General features: G+C 46.4%; 1 protein-coding gene across 1 annotated transcript; it reads left to right on the forward strand.

The window, feature by feature from the left end:
* The first annotated feature begins 387 nt into the window (after positions 1-387).
* Positions 388-3260, forward strand: SCGB2B2 (secretoglobin family 2B member 2). Its single transcript, XM_010359632.1, has 3 exons — positions 388-2200; positions 2345-2529; positions 3105-3260. The coding sequence occupies exons 1-3, from the start codon at positions 2140-2142 to the stop codon at positions 3144-3146; spliced, it is 288 nt and encodes a 95-aa protein (XP_010357934.1). The 5' UTR covers positions 388-2139; the 3' UTR covers positions 3147-3260.
* Positions 3261-26349: the final 23089 nt, after the last annotated feature.

Below are 26349 nucleotides of genomic sequence, written 5' to 3' on the forward strand. Positions count from 1 at the left end.
CTTAAGACCCTGACGCAAACGAAACCCTACACTATCCCAAAGTCTGAAAGGCGGACACACATGGTGAGATTTTAGAGCTCCCGCCCAGGAATGCAGCTGTCTCATCCCACAACCCTCACCGGCACAACCATCTCCACCCCAGTGACTCACAGCCTGCCCCGAGGCTGCAGAGCCCATGGGGTCCCAGAATGGAAAGCCAGCGATCAGGTGGCTGTGCGACAGCAGGGCCCATAGGGAAGCAGCTTGAGCAGGCACAGACAGTGATGAAACAGAGGAAGCTTCCATGCTAAGATCCAGCCCCTGCGGACAGCAGCTCGGTGAGAAGGTGGGATGAGGGATGGCCCACCCTATCCCTGCTCAGAGCTGGGTGACCCGCACGGGGGTGAGGGAAGCAGCCCAGGCTGCAGGCACCACAGGTGGCAGGGATGTCACAGTAAGTGGCCCACCAGGGAGTGGCAGTGGCCTCCATCCTCCCTGCTCAGCCACAGCCCCTGCTTTAGTGCCTGCCAGTCCAACTGTCAACTCATCCACTCAACTTTACAACTGGAATGTGGGGGCATTCAGGGCCCTGCCACAGGTGACGGCCACTCTAAGTCCTACCCGGTGCTGGGTAGGTCCTTTAAGAGGCCCAAGTCCTGGGCACCGCTATGAGGTTCCCTACGTGCACAGAGTGACGGCTCATGCCTGGCCTAGGTGAGCCCACTCAGTGTAGGTGGCACAGCCTAATCTAGGAACTGCTCTGCATTTCTACGTGGCTCTCAGCAGCTCAATGAGCGTCCTCTGCACTGGGCGTGTCCCTCAGGTGCTCCTAGCCAGAACTACCCTTGACACAGTAGGGCACAAAGCACTATAGGAGTGGCACTGGCACCCAAGTGTACGAGTGTCAGCATCCCTGCTGCCTTCCCCACCCCTAGCTGTCCCCACCTGCTGATTCTGTCCCTGGGGTCACCCTTACTATTCAGGGTCCTGTCAGGAGACAGAACTCATGTGAGTGACATCAGCTGCTCACATGTAGGTGTTGGGAAAAGGGTTTGTGGGGTGCCTGTATAAACTGGCCATAAAAATATGGGACAATAAGTTGTGGAAAGCCACAAGAGGCCTCTGAGGAGGAAAGCCTTCTAATTGCCATCACGTTCCCATGACCAGAGCAAGATCCGTTCTCTTATCTGTAAACACTGTGTTCAAGGAGAAAGACACTCCTTTGAAACACTGGAAGGTGGACAGATGTGCAGGCTCCTAGTTAAGTGGCTCCCACTAGCTCCTCTCCGATAAGTTAAAGATATGCTGTTTGCGCACAAAGGAGATGCATTTAAACCGCTGTTGCTATAGATTATGCCTATGATGCACTGCCACCCTTTCCCTGTTTCACCCTGAACATCTGCATCTTAGATCTAAGTGATTGTACTCAATAAATAGTGAGGAGACCAGAGCTCGGCACCTTTTTCAGCTTCCACATTTTGCACTGGCCCCCTGGTTCCCCACTTTTCACTCTTAACTTGTCTCTTCTCAATGCTTTGTCACCACCAGACTTCGGGTACCCTACAGGTGGTGTTGAGGTTGGCCTCCCACATGTAGAGTCCCTTCACTGTGTCACATGTGTCCCTAACACACTTGCTCATCTCATGTCCTTTAGGTTCTGTGTTTTACTCCAGATAATGTTCCTTGAATCTAAATTACAGTTTACTAATTTCTCAAAAGCTGCACCTAATGTGCTATCCATTCAGACAAACACACTCGCTTAGCAAATGTTTGTTGAGCCAGTACTCAGTGGCAGATTCTGTGGCAGGGCATGCCAAGTGCAGACACATGTTTGCCAAGACTCAGGGTCACATGTGCATGCACACTTGGACCTGCAGGCTCACAGCAGTGCTCAGCCTGCTCCCAATCCCAATGTCCAGGGAGGACAGAGAATGTCACAACACCCAACCCCTCCCACTGCATGCTGAGCCCAGTTCCTGATACGCTGCCACCACAACAGCATGGCCCAGGGCTGAAGGTCTCTCTGCAGACCTGTCCTGACCACATTCACACACACACACACACATATACACAAGAGGCGTGTCCCTTGCTCAGGTATACATAAAGCTCACCCATCACCAAATTCCGTGCCTGTGCCTGCTGGGACCAGACTCCGCTGTCATGAGGGTGACATCTGCCCCCTGTGCTTTTCTGCTGGTTCTGATCTGCAGTGTCCAGCTGGGTGAGAAAGAGGCGAGCAGGGCTGGGAGGAAGCGGGTAGCCCTGCTCCTTCACTCTCATCACCATCCCAGGGTCTCACTGGCCATGGGAGGTTTCGCTGAATTCTGACCTCCTCTGCTTTCTTATCTCACCTTATCCACCACAGGGGATGCCTGCCTGGCTATCAATAAACTGCTTGGGAATGTTGTGTTTGATGTGTCCCAAGACCTCCTGAAGGAGGAGCTTGCTCCTTACAACCCCAGTCCCCTGACTGAGGAGTCCTTCCTCAAGATCCAGCAATGCTTTGCCAACGTCTCCGTGAAAGAAAGATTTGCTCATTCATTTGTTATTGTGAGTATGCCCTGGGGGACCTGCACACGCTACATGGGTACACATCCCAGACCTGCACTTCCCTGCACTTGCCTTCCATCCCGCTTTCCATATTTTAAGCAGGAAGCCACATCCCAGGATGCCCACAATCAGATGAAGGCCCCCACCTGCCCCAACAGGGCCCTCCTGCCTCACCTCTCCAAGTCCTTGACCCAGACACTGCAACTCTGCAAGGGGAGAATCTCTGCCCCTGGTGCCCGGGAGAGGCCCAGGCATGCAGGGAACCACAGTCACTGCACCAATGCACTGATGATGAGTACACAGCAACACACGCTCACAAAGGATGCTATTAACAGCAACACACATACCCCATACCTGCACACACACATGTATACACGTGCTACACCAAAACATGCCGAGTCACACTCAAGCAGGAGTCACAACCCACATCCACCATCTTTGTCCAGAGCCTGGGATCCCCAAGAAGCAGACACACTTAAGGAGCTCCCCTGAGCTCTGGGACCGGGCAGTAACGATGAGTCTGGGGAGCCTTTCACAGAGGCCACCAGCTCCTCTCTTTCTTCTTTTTCCAACAGATGAAGATCCTTCAGAGTCCCGATTGCGTAGATGCATCATGATCTGAGGACCCCTGCAGATCAAATATTGGTCCTCCTGCCTTCCTTTGGGCTTCCCACCTTCCTGACCTGGCTCTGTTTATCACTACAGAGACCCCAATAAACACCTGCAGCTCAGCTCTGTGTTCTGGAATCTGTGTGGGGTTGGCTTTGACGGCATGTGCAGAGTGTGACCAGGGTCCAAGTGTGAAAATACATGACTGAGGAAGAACTCACCAGATGTAGCATAGACGTGCCTGTTTTCTTTTTGGCAGGGAGGAGGGTGGCTGGAGTGCATTGGCGCAATCTTGGCTCACAGAAGCCTCCACCTTCTGGGTTCAAGCAATTCTCCTACCTCTGCCTCCTGAGTAGCAGAATATAGCCACACACCACCACACCTGGCTAATTTTTGTATTTTTAGTAGAGACAGGGTTTTGCCATGTTGGCCAGGCTGGTCTCAAACTCCTACCTCAACCTCCAAAGTGCTAGAATTACAGGCATGAGCCACCGTGCCCAGCCGATATGCCTGTTTTCTGAGCCCAGGAAATCAACCTTAACACACTTCTCCATCTCCACCTACCCAAGCCGTCCTTTTTTCTCCCCCTATCTCTACTCCACAACCCCTCAGTGCAGACCCTCCAGGGCTCCCCAGGACTCAGGATGCTGGAGACTGGGAAATCCCACCCTCCTGGCTGAGTCACAGGCCTCAGAGTCCCCATAAATACCTGCAGCTCAGCTCTGCTCCTGGGGCTGGTGGGACCAGGCAATCTGCATGAGGCCATGGGTCTGTGTGGCCATATCACCATGACAGGGGACATTGACATTGAGGTCACAGGGAACGAGTGCCACCCTCAGACATGGCCCCTGTCTCCCACCTCACCTCAGTTGATTCCGTCTTCGATGGAGGTCTCAGTGGCCTTCAATATACTGATGAGGCTCCATCAACTCCTTCTGGGGGAGGTCCCTCCCCAAACCTCAGGCCCTTTCCACAGGCCCCTTGGACCTCCCAGGCAGTGGTCGCCTACCCCTATCAGCTCACACTACCCTAGACTCCTGAAGGGGTGGCCTACCCCACCACACCTGTGGGCGTTTCTCGTTAGGTGGAACGAGAGACCTGAGAAAAGAAATGAGACACAGAGATAATGTATAGAGAAAGAAAAAGTGGGCCCAGGGGACCTGTGCTCAGCATACAGAGGACCCACACCGGCACCGGTCTCTGAGTTCCCTTAGTATTTATTGATAATTATCTTTACCATCTTAAAGAAAAGGAAGCGGCAGGATAATAAGATCATTATAGGGAGAAAGTCAGCAGTAAGACATATGAATAAAGTTCTCTGTGACATGAATAAGTTTAAGGAAAAGTGCTATGCCTTGATATGCATATGTAAACATCTCCATAAACCTTTTTAGTGCATAAAGAGCAGCATTGTGCTAGCAAGTCCCACCTTTCGCCCTAAGGCGGTTTTCTCCTTTCTCAGTAAACAGAACATACAATCAGGTTTTATACCAAGATGTTCCATTGCCCAGGGATGGGCAGGAGACAGATGCTTTTCTCTATCTCAACTGCCAACAACCGCCAAGAGGCCTTCTTTCCTCTTGTACTAGTCCTCCTCAGCACAGACCCTTCACGGGTGTCAGGCTGGGGGACGATCAGGTCTTTCCCTTCCCACGAGGCCATATTTCAGACCATCACATGGGGAGAAACCTTGGACAATACCTAGCTTTCCTAGGCAGAGGTCCCCGTGACCTTTGGCAGTGTGCATGTCCCTGGGTACTTGAGATTAACAGAACGGTGATGACTTTTAACCAGCAAGCTGCCTTCAGGCACTTGTTTAACAAAGCACACCCTGCACAGCCCAAAATCCTTTAAACCTTGAGTCACCACAGCACATGTCTCTTGGAAGGACAGGGTTGGGGGTAGGGTCACAGATTAACAGCATCTCAAATACAGAACAAAATAGAGTCTCTTATGTCTACTTCTTTCTATATAGACACAGTAACAGTCTGATCTTTCTTTCTTTTCCCCACAGACTCCTCCCTCTCTGTCCCACCCAGGTGTCTCTCAGATGACACCCTCCAAACCTTGTCCCTCCCTCCTACTCAGGTCACCGAGACCTCCATCCCTCTGAGTCTCCCTGCCTCCAGCCTCACTCCCCTTCCATGGGAAAACCAGCCTGGATCTTCTTTCTCCCTGGATCTTTGAGGGCTCATTTCCCTACAGGTGCCTATCCACCCCTCAGCAGCGCACACACGGCTGGCCAGGACCAGGCTCCACTGCTGACCACCTCATCTTTGCACTCCCAGATTTCCTTTCAACATTCTCCTCCTCCCTCACTCCCACTGCCCCAAATGCCCTTTCTCCCTTCTACCCATTCTCCTTGTCATCACTCAGATGTCATCTCCTCCCAGGTCACACGTTTCAGTCCCCCATCTCCAGACACATCTTCTCCCCTCTGTTCCCAGAATTGGTCTCATTTAATGCACCTTCATCCCAGTCCTCATCCATCCACTCAGCCAGGGAAGGAGTGTCTCCTGCCACACATCAGGCCCTTTCCCAGAGTCGGGCACCCAGTGGAAAACAAGGCAGGTGAGGGCCCTGCTTCCCTGAAGTTCACATCCAAGGTGAAGAGGGGGTTGCAAAGCTGAAGAAAATTGTAATAGTGATGACAACCACAAGGACCACCCAACAGCGAAATGTGATCGGGTGGAACTGGCTTGGGGTGCCACACTGGGTCAGGTGGTCCCAGAAGGCATGTGAGGAGACATGTCTTCCCTGAGTCCTGAAGAACCTGAGGCAGCCACCAGGCGAAGGTCTGGGGCAGTGAATGCAGTGTGATGAGAAAGGATTTAGTGTGTTGGAGAAATGGCCAGTGCACCTGGAACAAGGGACAACGGGGAAGGAGGTCACGTCAGAAAACGAGGCAAGTGCCAGGTCACGCAGGACCTTGCAGAAAGGTGAATCCTTTCCATGTGCAGTGAAAAATCCTGGGAGGGGAGGAGCAGGACTTACGAGGTCATGCTTTCCCTGTTGAAATAGAGTAATGGGGGTGGCAGTGGAGGCAGGAAGACCAACCGGGAGTCCCTGTGGCCATCCAGGTAGACACTATGGCCTTGTCACAGTGCAGCCCTGGAGAGACACGAGGGAGACAGAGGCTGGGGCAGCACTGACAGCGCCTGCTGTTGAATTGAATAGTGGAGAGAACGGGAATCAAAATGATCCCATCACATTTGGGCTGGAGCAGCTGGCTGGATGCGATGCCACTGCTGAGAGGTGAAGCCTGGGGAGAAGCAGGTTTAGGGCAAAGATCCGGAGTCCCATGCTAGCCTGGATAAGTTTCCCACATCCAAGACATCCATTGGCTACCCAGGAGGATGGGACACAGTGGGTGTGAGACGCTCTAGTTTGGAGCTCATGGAAGAGTTGGGCCTGAAGACCAAAACATGTACATTTCAGCATTTCAGTGGAATTAAAATCTGTGGAGCTAAAGAAAATAATAAAGATCATGCTACTTATTCAGTCTCAATTAAAACTCAACTTTTAGCAATCAAAGATAGAGAGTTTCAACTAGAAGTAAATGAAAAGAGTTAGAAATGCCCTGAGAAATTTTGGACGAACATGTTATTGATATGAATACTTCGAGATGCAAAAGCATCTCACATGTGTTTGAAAGAATAAGGAAAATGTTAGAGAATATGCGTCACTGAAGACGAACCTACTCATGATCTGTCAGTTGTCCTGAAATTGAGTAATTTCTTAAAATGACAATGTCCTGTGAGAGTTTACTTCAACTAAAATGCTTACAACTCTGTTATTCTTAATGATACATGATGATCTCTGTAGCTGTTGGTATAAGGAATTATATTCCCTACTTGTATGTTTTATAGAATATTGAATTTCAGCCATAACTTAGTAATATTAACCTAGCACTATATGGAGGTCCTCTGGCACCCACAGAAATGCCTCATCCACATCTGCTTCAGCAAGAATCTTGCTGCCCAACTGTAGGAAGTGCTGTCTCTGAAATAGCTGAAAGAATGGAAGGATAGATGGATAGCTGGACCGATGGATTGTTGGATGGATGGGTGGGTAGATGCATCCATGGACAGATGATGGATGGATGGATGAACAGATGGATGGATGGATGGATGGATGATGAGTGCATGGATAGATGGAAAATAGAATCATAGCTGAGATCCATGTTCCATTTGAGAGAAGTCAGGTCAGGACATGAGGACACCTGGGACCTCCTCCAGGCCCTGTGTCCTTGGGCTGTGCAGGACCTTGGAGGTGGAAACCATACCCCTTCTGATTTCAGTCCCCTCCTGTGAAATGTGAGAGAAGTGGGCCAGGTAATATCCTCAGGTGTGGTCTAGGGACAACAGGCTTCAAAGCCACTCTCAGGGTTGAAATGGGGTCATACCCACATTCCTGGTTTCACAGGGCTTGTATCCAAGGACATATTCAGAGAACTTGTGATGAAGAAACGAGTAAACAATGAGCAGGTGGTTTTATGTCCTTGTTGATTCTGACCTGGATTATAGCAGATGCTTCCTTCCTCCAGGACCAACTCCCTGGGCTCCAGGCCCTCCCCACAGCTGCCAGAGTGACCTTCCCTGCACTCCATGGCAGCACCCGCGGCTCCAGGAAAAGCCCTTGGGGGCTCCTGATCCTCCTTCCTCAGGACAAAACGCAGGCCCTGTGCAGGTGATTGGAGGCCCACATCTTCTCTCCCCACACCTGCCTTGGACACACCCTCCTCCTCCATCATCCACACTGCCCTGGGATCTGGTCCATGGCTGTAGGTCTCACCCCCTTGGCTGCAGCACAAAGAGTCACCATGATGACAAGCCCTTCTCCACTGAGTCTGTGTGGGGAACCATGGCCCATCCTGTCAGCTCCCTCTTTCCTCTTCCCTCCTCCCTGCAGCCTCCAACTCTGCTCATCTCCCCTCGTCCATGACAGTCAGAGCCCCTGGAGGCCACAACCTGAGTCCACCTTCCTACTGGGTTCCTTGACCTACTAATAGGATACAAAAGGCACAAGGACATTGTAATGCCTTAAGTGCAACTGAGACCCTTCAGACCTGTCACTCAGGTCCAGGGGCCTCCGAGGACTCCTGAGCAAAACCTCTGCCAGGCTCCCACCAACTCAGAGCTGGCCTCCTGCCCTAGCTCTGAGCTACTCCCTGCTAGAAGACAGGTCACTGAGCCATCCTCTCTGCCCTGACCAGCGCTCCCCACATCTCCCTTTAGCTCAGTCTCATTTACCTTTCCTGCCTGAGGTCAGCCTCCCACACCCTCCAGAGTCACCTCACAGGGTCACACCAGTCTTAGGTGGGCAGGACATCTAAGTGTTGACCTTCCCATAGCCTCCCTCCAACCACTAAGTCATTGCCCAGAATGCAGAGGTGACCTCTTAGAGTCCAGGTCTCATTGCATCACCACACACCCCAGACACCTGCCCATATCTCTCAGCACAGAGTCCAGGACACACAATAGGCAGGACTCAGCCTGCTGACCTTGAGAACTGATCCTCCACGCTCCTTCTATATACCCCAGCTTTCTACTTTGCTGGGCTGCATCTCTCAGGTTTCTTTTTGTCTCTGACCTCTGCCAGGGTGGTTCCAACACCTGACCTTCTCCAAGTCTCCTTCTCCAAGTTCTCCTTCTCCAAGTCAAGAGTGAACTCTTAGCACCCCCATTTCTTTCTCCTCCATCCATCAGTCACCCCATATGTGCCCTGAGGGGTGTGACCAGGTCACCAATGCCCTGTGTGTCTCCTGCATGGGCTCTGCATGACTTCACTAGACACTGGGTCATGTTGGTTGAGTGCACAGGACATCAGTAGAAAGTCTAGTGAGAGAGGGACTGGATCGGGAGATGGAGCATCCGACCCCTGTGGGGCGGCAAGCCCTGGGGCTAAGCATGCCAGAGGTCTGGAAACTCACCAGGCCTGACATTTACCTTTCTGTTTTAATTCCAAAAAAAACTATGAAGGTTGGAGATCTTCCAGCCGAGTCAATAACAATAAGAAGCATTTCCTGGTGCCGTTCAGCCAAGGCTCCTGCCCACCTGGCTCAACCCGACTCACACTGGTATGCAGACCTTTGGCCTGGGTGACTGCCACATCACTGAGGAAGTGGGCCTCAGCCAGGGGCGAATTTTCATGATTAGATTTTCTCTCATTAGAGGCTGTCATGAACAACAATACAACCACCACTTTGAAAACCTAGTGGAAATGTATAAATTCCTGAAAAAATACAACCTACCAAGATTGAACTGAAAAGAAATCAAACTTTTGAACAGACCAATTACACGCGACAAATTGAATCTGTAATAAAATGTCTCCTCCTATCAAAGAAAATTCCAGACTCCGATGGCTTCACTGCAGAATTCTGCCAAATATTTAGGAGGAATTAATAGCAATGCTTCTCAAACTCTTCCAGAAAATTGAAGAGTATAGAATTCTTCCAAATTCAGTTTACAAGGCAACCATTATCCAAATATTAAAACCAGGGAAGGACACAACAACAAAGAAAACTATAGGCCAATATCACTGAGAAACATGGATGCAAACATCCTCCACAAAATACTAGCCAACCAAATGAAGCAGCACATCAAAGTGATCATTCCCATGCCAAATGGAATTCAACCCAGGGATGCAAGGATGGTTCCTGATACACAAATCCACAAATAAGACACATCATATCAACAGAATGAGTACAAGAACCATATGATCATCTCGATAGGTGCAGAAAAAGCATGATAAAATTCAAGCCCTTCATGGCAAAAACTCTTAACAAACTGGGTATAGAAGGAATGTAGCCCAACACAATAAATCAAAGTATGGCAAGCCACAGCCTATTCACATCATAGTGAATAGGGAAAAGTACAAAGCTGTTCCTCTAAGATCTGGAACAAGGCAAGAATGTCCATTGTGGCCACTTTTATTCAATGTAGCAATGAAAGTCCTAGCCAATTAGTACAGCCATTAGGAAAAACACTATGAGGGTTGCTCAAAAAACTAAAAATAGATTTACCATATGATCAAGCAATTCTATTAGTGGGTACGCATCCAGACAAAAGGAAATCAGTACATCAAAGAGGCATCTGCACTCTCGTGTTTATTGCAGCACTGTACACAATGGACAAAACATGGAATCAACCTAAGTGGCCATGAACATGTGAACAGATAAAGAAAATATGGTATAAATACACAATGGAATATGATTTAACCATGAAAAAGAATAAAATGCTGTCTTTTGCAGCAACATGGATGAGCTTCAAGTAATTGTGTTAAGCAAAAGAAGCCAAGGCACACAAAGAGAAAGCCTGTATGTTCTCACTCATATGTGGAAGGTTAAAAAGTTGCTTTCATAAGAGAGTACAGAATAATGGTTACTTGAGGCAAGGAAGAGTTGAGGGAGGTGAGAGGATAGCCAAAGGTTGATGGATGGATACAAAAGTGCAGCTAGATAGGAAGAATAAGTTCTAGTGTTCTATAGGATTGGAGGGTGACTGTATTACACAATTTATTGTACATTTTCAAATACCTAGAAGAGCAGATACTGCATGTTCCCAACACGATCAATGTTTGAGGAGATGTATATGCTAATCATCCTGCTTTGATCATTACACATTGTATACATGTATTGAAATATCATATTGTATCCCATAAATATGTGCAATTATTATTGTGTCCATTTTAAATAATAATAAAAGCAAAAGAAGAAATGAAAAAGCTACAGTCTATAATCTGCAATGAACATAGATTTTTTTTTTTTTTTTTTGAGACGGAGTCTTGCTCTGTCGCCCAGGCTGGAGTGCAGTGGCCGGATCTCAGCTCACTGCAAGCTCCTCCTCCCGGGTTCACGCCATTCTCCTGCCTCAGCCTCCCAAGTAGCTGGGACCACAGGCGCCCGCCACCTCGCCCGGCTAGTTTTTTGTATTTTTAGTAGAGATGGGTTTTCACCGTGTTAGCCAGGATGGTCTCAATCTCCTGACCTCATGATCCACCCGTCTCGGCCTCCCAAAGTGCTGGGATTACAGGCTTGAGCCACCACGCCCGGCCGAACATAGATTTTTAAATCTTCAATAAAATACTAGAAAATCAAATTTGAACACAAATTAACAGAATTATAAAATATGACTGAGTAGAATTTATCCCTGAAATGAAATGATAGTTCCACATATGCAAATCAATCAATGTGGCATACCACATTAACATAATGAAGAATAAAAACTGGCCAAGTGCGGCGGCTCATACCTGTAATCCCAGCACTTTGGGAGGCCGAGGCCGACAAATCACGAGGTCAGGAGATTGAGACCATCTGGCTAACATGGTGAAATCCCATCTCTACAGAAAATACAAAAAAATTAGCCCAGCATAGTGGCAGGCACCTGTATTTCAGCTGCTCAGGAGGCTGAGGCAGGAGAATGGCGTGAACCCAGGAGGTGGAGCTTGCAGTGAGCCAAGATCACGCCACTGCACTCCAGCCGGGGCGACAGAACAAGACTTCCTCAAAAAAAAAAAAAAAAAAAAAAAAAAAAAGAATAGAAACCACAGGATCATCTTAAAACACATAGAGAAAGCACTTGGCAATATTCAACATCCATTCGTATTAAAACCATCAACAAAATAGGTATCGAAGAAGCTTACCTCAACACAAATATGGTCATATATAAAAAGCCCACTGCTAATATAAAAATCAATAAAGAGAAACTGAAATCCTTTCCTCTAAGATCAGGAACAAGATAAAGATGCCCACTCTTACCACTTGTATTTAACATGGTATTAGAAATCCCATCCAGAGCAATGGGGCGAGAAAAAAAGAAAGGAAAAGAAAAGGCATCTAAATTTTTAAAAATGAAGTAAAACTGTATCTCTTTGAAGATCACATAATGTTATCTGGGTGCAGTGGCTCATGCCTGTAATCCCAGCACTTTAGGAGGCCGAAGTGGGCACATCACTTGAGGTCAGATGTTTGAGACTAGGCTGGCCAACATGATCAGACTCCTGCCTTTACTGAAAATACAAAAATTAGCCAGGCATGGTGGTGCATACCTGTAATCCCAGCTACTTTAGAGGCTGAGGCAGGAGAATCGCTTGAGCCCAAGAGGCGGAGGTTGCAGTGAGCCAAGATTGTGCCACTGCACTCCAGCCTGGGTGACAGAGGGAGACTCCATCTCAAAGAAACAAAAAATAAACACAAAAAAAGATCACATGATGTTATTAATGGAATACCTTAAAGACTCCATACACACCCAAAAGCTATAAACTAATAAACAAATTCAGTAATGTTGCAAGATACAAAATAAACCTACACAAATCAGAAGTATTTCTTATTTTTTTTTTTCTTTTTTTTTTTTTGAGACGGAGTCTCGCTCTGTCGCCCAGGCTGGAGTGCAGTGGCCGGATCTCAGCTCACTGCAAGCTCCGCCTCCTGGGTTTACGCCATTCTCCTGCCTCAGCCTCCTGAGTAGCTGGGACTACAGGCACCCGCCACCGCGCCCGGCTAGTTTTTGTATTTTTTAGTAGAGATGGGGTTTCACCATGTTAGCCAGGATGGTCTCGATCTCCCGACCTCGTGATCCGCCCGTCTCGGCCTCCCAAAGTGCCAGGATTACAGGCTTGAGCCACCGCGCCCGGCCAGAAGTATTTCTTTATACTAACAATGAACTAGCCAAGAAAAAATAATATGAAAACAATTACATTTGTAATGACAACAAAAAGAATAAAATACTTAGGATAAACTTAGCCAAAGAAGTAAAGACTTGTATGCTGAAAATTATAAAACATCGATGAAGACAATCAAAGAAGACACAGAGAAATGGAAAGACCTCGTATGTTCATGGACTTGAAGAATTTATAAGGTTAAAATATCCATTCTAGCCAAAGTATCTACAGATTCAAGCCAATCCCTATCAAAATCCCAATGGCATTTTTTTACAGAAATAGAGAAAACAATGAGAAAATGTGTATGGAATCACAAAAAAAGCCAAAACAGAAAAAGCGATTCTGACCAAGAAGACAAAGCCTGAGGCATCAACCTACGGAAGGAGACAAAGTAACTGAGAACCATGTATTTGATAAGGGGTTAATATACAAAATACACGCTCAATTTATACAACTCAATAGCAAAAACAACAACAACAACAACAAACAATTCAATTGAAAATGGACAAAGGACCTGCATAGACATTTTCCCTAAAAACACATGCAAATGGCCAACAGATGCTTGAAAAGGTGTTCAACATCACTGATATCAGAAAATGCAAATCAAAACCACGAGCTATCATCTCATACCCATTACCATGGCTACTACCAAAAAGACAAGAAATAACAAGTGTTCATGAGGATGTGAAGAAAGTGGAAACCTTGTGCTCTGTTGGTGGGAATGTAAACTGGTGCAGCTTCTGTGAAAAAGAGTATGAAATTTCCTCAAAAAATTAAAAATGGAATTATACTGTATGATCCAGCAATCCCACATCTGCATATACATTCAATGGAAACAAAATTAGTATTTCAAAGAGTTATCTGCACTCCTGTGTTCATTGTAGCATTATTCGCAATCACCAAGATATGGAAACAAATATAAAGTCTGTTAATAAATGAATGGATAAATAAAATGTGATATGCACATTTTTCCATTCTATTAAAGGTATTATGGAATACTGCTCAGTCTTTAAAAAGAAAAAATCTGCCATTTACAATAACATGGATGAACCTGGAAGACACTATGCTACAAAACATAAATAGACACAACAGGATAAATCTGTGGAATTCTAATTAGGGAAAAGGAGTCAGGCTGGCATGAGCAGGGGAAAGCAGAATGAGAAAGCAGGTAAGTTGTAAGTCTGCCTTTCTTTATAGTCCAGAACACATAGCCCTCCTGCACAAATGATTCAAAATCTCCTGCACTTGACTTATCACCAGACCCTTGCATGTTAGTTCACTGCAACCTCGGCAATAGAGTATTGCACGTAGCCCTCTCCAGCACACAGCACAAGCACCATCCTATAAAATCGCCAGCAAGCCTTTGTCTCCTGGCAGTCAGTTCCTCTCTTGCTGACTTGCCCATTACTTTCTTGCAATATATTTTTTACCTTTTCTAATAAATCTGCCTTTCTTTACCTTCAACTGTCTTCATAAATTCTTTTTGCCACCTGTGCACCAGCCCCACATAGTCATGATTTGTGACAAAATCCCGCATTATCTCAGCTCTATGTGGAATCTAAAATACTCAAACTCGTAGAATCAGGGAGTAGAATGGTAGTTGCCAGGGTCCCAGAAGAAGCAGGAGGGAGGAGTCAGAGGTTACTGGTCGAAGTGTACAAAGTTTCAGCTATGCAAGATGAATGAGCTCTGGAGATCCAATGGACAGCATGATGATCACGATTAATAATAACCCAGAGGTTAGAGGAGTCCCTTATTATCTGCAAAGGATACATTCCAAGACTCCCAATGAGTACCTTAAACCTTTCATACTACCAAACCTTGTACACAATGTGCTATTTTTTCCTATACATCCATACATATAAGGTTTAATTTCTAAATTAAGCACAGGAAAAGATTAATAACAAAAACTGATAATAAAATAAAAATTTATACCAATATGCTGTAATATAAATTGTGTGAATGTAGTCTCTCTCTCTCTCTCTCTCTGTCTCTGGAGATCTCTCTCAAAGTATCTTATTGCACTGTTTTCAGATCTCAGTGGACCATGGGTAAAAGAAACTGCAGAAAGTGAAATTTTGAAAAAGAGGGGAAATACTGAACTTGAAACTTGTTTTAAAAGTATATGTTAAGTGTTCTCACCATTTTAAAAAATTCTTCCTAACCGCAAAAAAAAAAAAAAAAAAAAAAAAAAAAAAATTCCTTCCACTATTCCTTTGTACTCAAATCTCCTCATTCTTAATCCTGAGTGGTCATTTATTTTTTCCTCCATGCCTATAGCTTTGCCTTTTCTGGAACAGCCTATAAATGAAATAATGCAGTATGTAGCCTTCTGAGTCTGGCTTCCTTCAATGCTTCCTTCATTTTAAAATGCTAAACATTATCTTAAATCAATGATGGATATGTTGATAAGCCTGAGTATGGTGATAATTCCACAATGTAAATATATATCAACTTATCTACTTGTACATTTTATATATACACAATTCCTATTTGTTAATTATACCAATAAAGCTGGAGGGGAAAAATAAATCTTACTAACTAGTAACTACACAAAAATGGGTATTAAATATATTGCCATAGAAGATTCAGATTTTTAAGAAATTCTTTGGGTCATCTTACTTCCAGTAATTAAAACATTTTTAAAAAATGAATATTTGTAATGACACTTGATACCTTTAAATATGTAAGATCATAATCAGAAATTGTAAATGATAAAATTATTAAAGGATGCGAGACTCAAAAAACTACATATTGCTGGGCGTGGTGGTTCACACCTGTAATCCCAACACTTTGGGAGGCCGAGGCAGGTGAATCACCTGAGGTCATGAGTCTGACCAACATGGAGAAACCCTGTCTCTACTAAAAACACAAAAAATTAGTAAGACATGGTAACGCATGCCTATAATCCCAGCTACTCGGGAGGCTGAGACAAGAGAATCGCTTGAACCCAGGAGGCCAAGTTTGCGGTGAGACAAGATTGCGTCATTGTACTCCAGGTTAGGCAACAAGAGCGAAACTCCATCTCAAAAAACAACAACAACAAAAAAGCTACATATTGCATGATTTCACGATAAGCAGTTCTAGAAAATGCAAAGGTATCGGAATAAAGAATGAACCAGTGGCCACTCAGAATTGAGGGCAAGGAGAATATTTCACTACAAAAGCACAGCACAAGGAATGTTTGAAAGTAAGAAAATGGCATCTCTATTGTGGTGGTAGTGCTTAAGATTCCAGACACCAATACAAAACCTACAGATGGCACAGCTGTCAAAAACTCATGGAAATAAATGTACATCAAAAATAGTGAGTAGGCCGGGCGCCGTGGCTCAAGCCTGTAATCCCAGCACTTTGGGAGGCCGAGACGGGCGGATCACGAGGTCAGGAGATCAAGACCATCCTGACTAACACGGTGAAACCCCGTCTCTACTAAAAATACAAAAAAATAGCCGGGCGAGGTGACGGGCGCCTGTAGTCCCAGCTACTCACTCGGGAGGCTGAGGCAGGAGAATGGCGTAAACCCGGGAGGCGGAGCTTGCAGTGAGCTGAGATCAGGCCACTGGACTCCAGCCTGGGCGAGACTCCGTCTCAAAAAAAAAAAAAAAAAATAGTATTACCGTATGTAATTTTTTAAATTTAACATTCAAAAAAGGTATAGACTATTCATACACACGACACAGATGAACCAGAAAGACAATGCTCTCTGAAGAAGTAATAACATACCATACTGTATGATTGAATTTACATGAAGCAAACTAATCTACACTGACATAAAGCTGATCAGCAGTTGTCTAGAGAGGAGGAAGGGGTTAAGGAGATGCAGGAGAAGGTGTTATGCAGAGGCACAAGGAAGCATTTGGAAGTGAGGGATGTGTTCATTATTTTGATCATTATGGTGGTTGTTCTGATTTTTGCAACTGTCAGAAGTCACAAATTATGTACTTTAGATATACATATTTGTTATACGTCAATTATACTTCAATAAAGATTAAAACAAAAGAATTTAATTTAATAAACATACAAGTTTTTGAAATACAATTAGGATCAACTTAATAGATTAATGAAGAGAAGAACATTAAAAAGAGACATTTACTTTATAATTAAAATGATAATAGCCCTTCCCCAAAACTCAACTGTCTTTGTAAAGCTAATGAGAGACCATCAAGCTAGGAGGATAGCACCTGATGGTCTCTCTTAATTTGGCCAAGGTATAGACATAAACAAAAGTTATAAATTATGTGCTTTAGATATATGTAATTGTTATATGTCAACTATACTTCAAAAAAGTTATTAAAACAAAATAACTTTAATAAACATATTAAATAATTGCCACCAATTATTCTGGAATTCACAGATATGCAACTCCCCCAATTACTTCTGCAGATACCACCACTATGGTAGAACCTAAGATTGGCTTTTGGAGGTGTCTTTTCAGGTTTTCTTTGTATGTCTAACACTGACGGCTCCACCTGGATCCATTAGCCACTGCTGTGGCCCCAACCAGAAATGACTCCATGCAGAAAAACAGCTTCGACTCCCTACTATTTCATCTTCAACCCAATCCCTCACCACACCACATACCCAAGTCCCCTGCCCACCAAGCATCTTTGAAAATCCCATAGCTTCTGAGCCTTCAATGACATCATTTTAATGATAACTCTCTCTCTTACATGGCATGGCCAGCCTCCCATCAATTAAACTTTCTTTACTGCAGTGTTATGGTCTCTGTGAATTGATTTTGTTTGTGTAGCAGGCAGGAAGAACCCGTCGGGCGCTTACACCACTCCAATCTTATACAAATTCTTCCAAAGCATAAACAATGAGGGTACATTCCCTGTACCAGTCAGTGTCCCTGCAGGAAGGAAATGGCACACTCACAGGATATGTGACAAGAGTTTGATGAATGGTTATAACCAAAAAATGTAATTCTAAGGCCCCCACCATCTGAATGGACCACTTCTCTTGACCAAGGGCATTCCAAAATTAACCTAAAAAAACTAGTTCAGGTCATAACGGAAGGAGGGGTCAGACCTGCCTCACTATACACATCTCTCTTTTGGAATTCAGGAAAAGCCGACCAGGATTTAACATCAACACAGACCTTAAGTCTCATAAGAAATATTTACTGTTGCCGGCGCGGTGGCTCAAGCCTGTAATCCCAGCACTTTGGGAGGCCGAGACGGGCGGATCACGAGGTCAGGAGATCGAGACCATCCTGGCTAACACGGTGAAACCCCGTCTCTACTAAAAACTACAAAAAAAAACTAGCCGGGCGACGTGGCGGCACCTGTAGTCCCAGCTACCCGGGAGGCTGAGGCAGGAGAATGGCGTGAACCCAGGAGGCGGAGCTTGCAGTGAGCTGAGATCCGCCACAGCACTCCAGCCTGGGTGACAGAGCGAGACTCCGTCTCCAAAAAAAAAAAAAAAAAAGAAATATGTACTGTCTATTCTCTCTGAAGCCTGCTACCTGGAGGCTTCATCCGCATGATAAAAACCTTGGTCTCCACAATCCCTTATCACAACCCAGACATTCCTTTCTATTGACAATTACTCTGAACCAACTGCCAATCAAAAAATTTTTATATTTATCTACTACCTGGAAGCCCCCCCAACCCCACCTCAAGTTGTTCTGTTCTTCCAGATCCAAGCAATGTAAATCTTACATGCATTGATTGATGTGTTATGTCTCCCTAAAATGTATAAAAGCAAGCTGTACCCTGACCACCTTGGGCACATATCCTCAGGACCTCTTGAAGCTGTGGCATGGACACATCCCTAGCCTTGGCAAAATAAACTTTCTAAATTGATTGAGACCTCTCTCAGACACATGTGGGTTCACAGACTCATGGCTCTGCTGTGAGCAAAGTAAAGGGAAACAAATAACAAAATGCCCAAGGCAAGCAAGAGCAAAATATCTAATGGGAGGCAAGGAAAAGAAGCTTTGCCACAATCCAGTGAGACCTGTAACTGTAGGAGAGGGTGAGCTCCCAGGACCTTTAGACACCAGGAAAGGAACACAGCCATGGCCAACCTGTAGTCCTGAAGGAGGGCAACTGGGGGTGAGTCCCCTCATCTCACTCTCCTCTTTCCTTCAGTGCCCTTCTATATCTCCAATGTGTCAACCCACAAAAACCAGAGGGCAATGTAGCCCAATGATGCAATCCAGAAAAGGCCAGGTTCTGAGGTACAAAGCAGACTGGGGAAAGAAGAAGACTAGATCTGTTGAAATAAAGAAAAATCACCACTGCATCCCCAATTCATAATGAACTGGTATCATCCTGACACCAAAATTTAACCACTCAAAGACACAGACAAAATGTACCATGCAAGGTATTAGCAAAGTGAATTAAATTACATTTAAGAACAGTATATACTAATAAAGGAGGATTTACACCAGAAATGCAAAGTAGGTTTCAAATTAGAAAATTATTTGATGTAAGGTAACACATTCACAGAACTAAGGGAAAAAAACTGTACGCACAGTTCATTAAATGCAAGTGAGATATGCTATAACATTCATCTTTTCTTGATTTAAAAAAATTATCTGACACAGGACGCAGTGGCTTACACCTGTCATTGCAGCATGTTGGGAGGCCAAGGTGGGCAGATCACTTGAGCCAGTAGTTTGAGACTATGTTGGGCAACAGGGCAAAACTCTGTCTCTAAAAAAAATTACAAAAATTAGCCAGGTGTGGTGGCACCCACCTGTAGTCCCAGCTACTTGGGAGGCTGAGGTGGGAGGATCACTTAAGCCCAGGAGGTTGAGGCTGCAGTGAGCCAAGACCGCACCACTGCACTCCAACCCAGGTGACAAAGCAAGACTCTGTCTCAAAAAAGATTTAAAAATCCCCTTAGAAAATAGAAATAGGATAATATATCTTTAATCTAGCAAAGAACATCTACAAAAAATATCTTATGTTAAACTTACTATTTAATGATAAAATATCAAAAGCTATCCTCTTGAATCTGGATGAAGGGTATCCAGAAATAATTATATATACAATGTTGCGTAACTTTCTTATAAGCCTAAAATTATGTGAAATTTAACAATTTATATAAAATACAATGCTGTGAAGAGCAAAACAAACAAACAAAAAAGTTCCTCTTGAGTTTGGATACTAAACAAAATGCCTGTTTTCACCATTGCTATCCAACATTGCACTAGACATTCTACAAATGCAATAAAGCAAGACAAGTAAAATATATGAATATTGAAGAGGAAGAAACAAATACACATTAGATATATTTATATAAATAATCTGAAAGAATCTACAGAGAAAATACTAAAGAGTTTTTGAATCCAAATACAAAATAATATAGAATAATTTAAAATTTTCATACAGCAACACAAATATTTTTAAACTTACACTTTAAAAGAATGTAACATTTACAGTGGCATTAAAAAGAACAGATGCCTTGGAATAAATCAATTACTACATGTATAAGAGCACCACAGAAATATATACGTAAAAAGTCATTGAGAGAAAATAGGAAAGATCAAAATAAACAGCAACATGTCTCAGCATTATGGAGAGGAATACTCGATGTCATCAAAACTTCAGTTCTCTCCAAATTGAATTCAAATAGCTGTTTCTAAACATCTGGCACTGTAGAGGGCCAAAACCAGCAAAGGCACTCTAGGAACAAGGCCAAAGCGGAAGGACTCCCTCTGCCAGAGTCAAGAACCAAAGCTTTAGTGTGTATTCAACATAGTGCCATATTGGCATAGAGGCAGACAAACAGACCAGCGACAGGAAATAGAGAACTCAGAAGCAAACCTATGTCCCTCTGTGGGGCACTTGCTTTTTGACAAAGGTGACACTGGGAATAATGGAATAAGGGCCACCTTCTCCAAAACTAAATTTGTCCAACCTACAGCCCGCAGGACCCTTGCGGCCCAGGGTGGCTTTGAATGCGGCCCAACAGAAATTTGTAAACTTTCTTGAAACATTATGAGATTTTTACGATTTTAATTTTTTTTAGCTCATTAGCTATTGTCAGTGTTAGTGTATTTTATGTGTGACCCAAAACAACTCTCCTTCTTCCAGTGTGACCCAGGGAAGCCAAAAGATTACACACCCCTGTCCCAAACAGTACTGGGACAGCAGGGAATCTATATAATTAAAAAGTAAGGGGACTTAAGGGGACTGTTACTCACACAAAAGTCAATTCCATATACCTTAGAGACCTCAATGGACAAGGTAAAAGAATAAAGACTTCACAAGTATTTATACAGAAGAGTATCTTTACGACCATGAGATGAGAATCTTTTTTCCAAAGGAATAAAACCACATTAAGAAATAAAAATTAGGCCGGGGGCGGTGGCTCAAGCCTGTAATCCCAGCACTTTGGGAGGCCGAGACGGGCGGATCACGAGGTCAGGAGATCGAGACCATCCTGGCTAACACGGTGAAACCCCGTCTCTACTAAAAAACTACAAAAAACTAGCCGGGCGAGGTGGCGGGCGCCTGTAGTCCCAGCTACTTGGGAGGCTGAGGCAGGAGAATGGCGTCAACCCGGGAGGCGGAGCTTGCAGTGAGCTGAGATCTGGCCACTGCATTCCAGCCTGGGCGACAAAGCGAGACTCCGTCTCAAAAAAAAAAAAAAAAAAAAAAAAAAAAAAAAAAAAAAAAAAAAAAAGAAATAAAAATTAAAAAGATAAGACTATTTATTAAGCAAAACACACACACACACAACATCAAGCATAAAGGAAGTGTTGATAAATTTAATTACAGTAAGCGTTAAACTTCTGTTCAGTAAAAACCATCAACAGAATACAAAGCTAATAATCCCCAATGTTGCAGAAGGCATTTTTTTTTTTTTTTTTTTTTTTGAGACGGAGTCTCGCTCTGTCGCCCAGGCTGGAGTGCAGTGGCCGGATCTCAGCTCACTGCAAGCTCCGCCTCCCGGGTTTACGCCATTCTCCTGCCTCAGCCTCCCAAGTAGCTGGGACTACAGGCGCCCACCACCTCGCCCGGCTAGTTTTTTTGCATTTTTTAGTAGAGGCGGGGTTTCACCGTGTTAGCCAGGATGGTCTAGATCTCCTGACCTCGTGATCCGCCCGTCTCGGCCTCCCAAAGTGCTGGGATTACAGGCTTGAGCCACCGCGCCCGGCCAGAAGGCATTTTAAATAAATAACCAAACAGGGGCTCTTATCAAGAAAATACCTGCTGGGCTCAGTGGCTCATGCCTGTAATCCCAGCATTTTGGGAGGCTGAGGCGCGTGGATCACCTAAGTTCAGGAGTTCAAGACCACCCTGGCCAACATGGTGAAACCCCACCTCTACTAAAAATACAAAAATTAGCCGGGCCTGGTGGTGGGCGCCTGTAATCCCAGCTACTCAGGAGGCTGAGGCAGTAGAATAGCTTGAACCAAGGGGGCAGAAGTTGCAGTGAGCCGAGATCACACCATTCCACTCCAGCCTGGGCAACAAGAATGAAACTCCATCTCAAAAACAAAAAAAGAAAATACCAAGAACTCCTCCAGCATGTTGGGAGATTGAGGCAGGTGAATCACCTGAGCTCAGGAGTTCAAAACCAGCCTGAGCAACATGGCGAAACCCCGTTTCTAGTAAAAATGCAAAAATAAACCAGGTGTGGTGGCATGCGCCTATAGTACCAGATACTCAGGAGGCTGAGGCAGGAGGATCACTTGAGCTCAGGAGGTTGAGACTGCAGTGAACTGAGATCATGTCACTGCATTCCAACCTGGGCAGCAGAAAGAAACCCTGTCTAAAAAAAAAAAAAAAGAAAATACAAAAAACTCCTACAAATGACCAGAGATGGAAAAAAAGAAATGAACATGCAACATACAAATGGGAAGAAAGACTTCTACTCACACTTCACTAAATGACCAATAAACACATAAAGAGGCCTCAACCTCATTAGACCAGAAAATGCAAATGGGAACCCAATGAGATGCCCTTGACACCTGCCTACCAGATGGTTCACTCGACACTGACAATACCAGCTTGTGGCCATCTAGAGCAGCAGGAAATACTACAGTGTGGCTGGGGATGTGCGTTGTACAACTGCTTTCAAGGTTTCCTGTTTCCTAAAACAGTCAAGAATATGAATGCTTTATCATCTAAAATTCCACACATGGGCACAAACCCATACAAATATGAATGTAAATGTGTGCCAGGACATCAACACATAAAAGCTCCCTGCAGTGTTGTTCATGATAATAGAATCAGTACACAACAGTCGATGCTTTTAAACCATAAAGCAACATGGATTGATACCAACAAAAATCTTGAACAAAAAGATAAGATATGGGAGAACATATGCATGGTGACCACGGTTATAAAAACTGTAAAAGAGTAAAATTAACACTTATTATATGTGAAGATGTTTAGGTAGCAAAATCATCCACTAAAACAACAAGAAATCACAAACTTGGGACAGGGGTCAACTCGAGGTGGTGAGGCTGGTGCCGGGAGGGGCTCACCATGACCTTTCTTGAACTGCAGGAGTATTATGAGGTTTGCATCACAGTCATCACTTAAGATACACTTTACATGGTATGTCCTAGTCTGTATTTGTGTCATATGTCACAATAGAAAGATGAGAGGCGAGAGGAGGAGAGAAAGGGAGAAATAGAAAGTGAAGGGGAGGAGAAATGAATAAGGAAAAAGGGACATGAAGATGGAGACGCAGAGCGAAAAGAAGGAAAGAACAGGGCAGGGAGGAAGAGACAGGAGAGGATGGGGGGGCATGGGAGAGGATGGGGAGAAGGAGGGAGTGTGAGCTGCATCCATGTAACCTGCCTGCCCCATCTCCTCCACAGCCCAGTTGTCCTCCCTGCCCACCCTATCCCTCCACTGTAGGTCTCTCCACTATGAGACCACTCCCCACTGAGCAAGCTCTTGACCTCCAGCCCCTATCCAGAAAGTCTCATTGCCCAAAACCCTGCCAAGAACTCTAAGGTGAAGCCACAGTTGAGGGAGCTCCTCCCCCAGTGTCAACCTGGCTCCTACCTCCCAGTGTGGGAGAAAAGCAAAGCGGGTGAGCTGGGAGGAGGGCAGGCTTTGGGGACAGGCCATTCTCCAGGTGCCAGCCTGGCCACAGGGCCAACGGTGACTGGCAGAGAACCACAGGGCTCAGTAAGCAGAGGCCACACAGGCCCCAAGGCCAGATTGCAGTGGGAACCAGTGTGGCTAGGCCAGCAGGGGGCCTGGCTGAGGTGCCCAGAAATCCCATCAGCATCACTGGGTCCCCTGGAAGACGCTCAAGTTCCCCAAACAACTGGGGATTACAGGCAGGGGATTAGAGTCAGACCTCACCTTGGACAGCAGCCCCAGCCCTGTCCTCAGCCTCAGGGACACTAAGGTATCCAGCTGTCACAAGGAAGTGGGTGGCTCAAGTCCGGGGGCCTGTGCCTTGGCTGAGGGATGCAGCTCAGGTCAGTTTGCTCCATGATTCCCTGGACCCTGGGCCACACTCTGCTGTAGCTCAGTGCACCGCACGCTGCTCTGGTATGCCAGGTTGTGTTGTGTCGAGTTGTGCTATGTGGTGTGCTGTGTCACTGTTCCTGCAAACTCCTTGTCTGGGAGCTTTAGGGCCCTGGCCTCTAAGAAGTCCCAGCCCCGAGTCAGCCTCAGGCAAGGTCTGCATCTCTGCGGCCTCCACTTCCCTGGCTCAGCCTTGCAGCTCCCACTGCCTCCTCTGTCACTCACCTACCACCTATCACCCCCACTTAGAGGCCAGAAAGCAGCAGGAGCTGTCTCCCTCATCCCTCCATTCTCTGCCCTCTCCCGCCATCCTTCAGAACTCTCTATCCTAACTTGGCTCTTGCGAATGCCCAGACCCACCCACTGACCCCAGAGCACCCCCTACCCACGTGTTTGGCCAGGGGATGCCCCCACACCAGCCCCATCGTGTCCCTTCGGGGCCCCAAGGCTGCAGCACGGGATGCCTGTCTGGCTCTGGACCTGCCCAAGGCCCTGCCCTCTGCCACCGCTCACAGGACAAACCCAAATAATTGCTGTCTTCCCTCTGAAATGGTGGCCATGGGGGTGCAGGGAAGGCCTCGAGTCCCTCCTGTGCCCAGGCCCCTCACCCCCACACTCTGGCTGGCTGCATCTGCCGTCCAGAGCCCTTGGTCACAAGGAAGCCCAGACCACAGTGATGACAAGGGAGGCCCTTCCTAAGCCTAGAAATGGTCTAAACCTTCATGGAACTGCTGGTCCCAGTGCCAGCCAGAGTCCCAGGTGAGGCTGAGGTGGCTCAAAGTGGCGCACAGGAGATGTCTGATATCAACCCTCTCCTGGAGGTAGATGATGTCTCCAGCCTGGTGACTTCCCTGACCTCCAGCCACCCCCCGCTCCAGTGTCCCCAAAGCTGAAGGTACAAGCTTGCCCTGGCCCTGGCATAGAAAGTGCACAATCTGATCATGTCATGCAGGTGAGGATACCCATGTGCCAGGTAACCTCAGGAGGGCATGGTGGCACTTTTGGGGCAGTCCTGTAACCTGCAGTGTGGTGGGTGGGATGGATGCATGTGACATAGTCAGGAACTTCCCCTCATGGCACTTGAAGACCCACATGTGTATTGGGTGGGGCCGATGGGAGTCACAGGTGTGTGACTGGGCACAGGCAGGTGAGTGAGTGACAGCTACACAAACCCCACCACTGAGCATGTCCCTCCCAGGGCAAAGCAGATTAGAGCCACAGGCCCAGCCCTGGGAGGCCCAGAGGGGCCTCAAGTCCTCAGGGAGCCTCCTGGCCCTCTCTGCCCTCAGAGGACCCCCCTCCCTCTAGAGACCCCTCCAGCTGGCTCTACCTGCAGCTGTAGGGGTGGGAGGGGAACACAGTGCTCTGGGGTCCAGAGAAGGAAGGAAGAGAATGGGAGGGTGGCCCTCTGCTCCCAGGCCCTCTGCTCCCTGACCCTGCTGCTCAGCCCCCTGCAACTCTCCCGGAGCCCACTGCTTTCAGCTGCAGTCTCCCAGCCTCTGTCCCCAGGACGAAGCTCACTATCTAGCTGGCTTTTCACCTCCAGATGGCATAAGTGAAGAAAAGTCCCCTGTCCCTGCACCGCAGGGCCCCCACACCAGGCTCTCCCATCTCTCCCTGTCTCTCTCAGACGCACATGCAGAGGCAGAGGCAGCCACATGCCCTGTCCCAGCCACGATCACACCCTCATATTCATATAATCACAGACCCCCACCCCACACAGTCAACACCCCAACCTCAGGTGCCACACACACACCCCACATGCTCCCACCAGAGCATTCCACTCACACACATATATCCCATTCTCACACGCGTGCATCCAAGCCTCGTGACGCACACACGATGGGACAGGCCATAGAGTCAGCTGAGAGTCTCAGCGCGCATGGACGCCTGAACCTCGCAGGGACCAGCGCAGGACCGCGCCCAGCCAGTGGTCCCCGCCTGCACCGCAGCTGCCTGGATCCAGCATCGTGGGAGGGACTGGGGGAGGGGCAAGGGCGGGGACCCGCAGATGCAACCTGCTACGCTGGAGTGCCACAAACCCCACTCCCGCCCCTACCCTCCCTGTCCAGCCAAGCCACGCCATCCGGGCCCACCC

Source organism: Rhinopithecus roxellana, chromosome 12, assembly GCF_007565055.1.
Source record: "Rhinopithecus roxellana isolate Shanxi Qingling chromosome 12, ASM756505v1, whole genome shotgun sequence".
NCBI lineage: Eukaryota > Metazoa > Chordata > Mammalia > Primates > Cercopithecidae > Rhinopithecus > Rhinopithecus roxellana.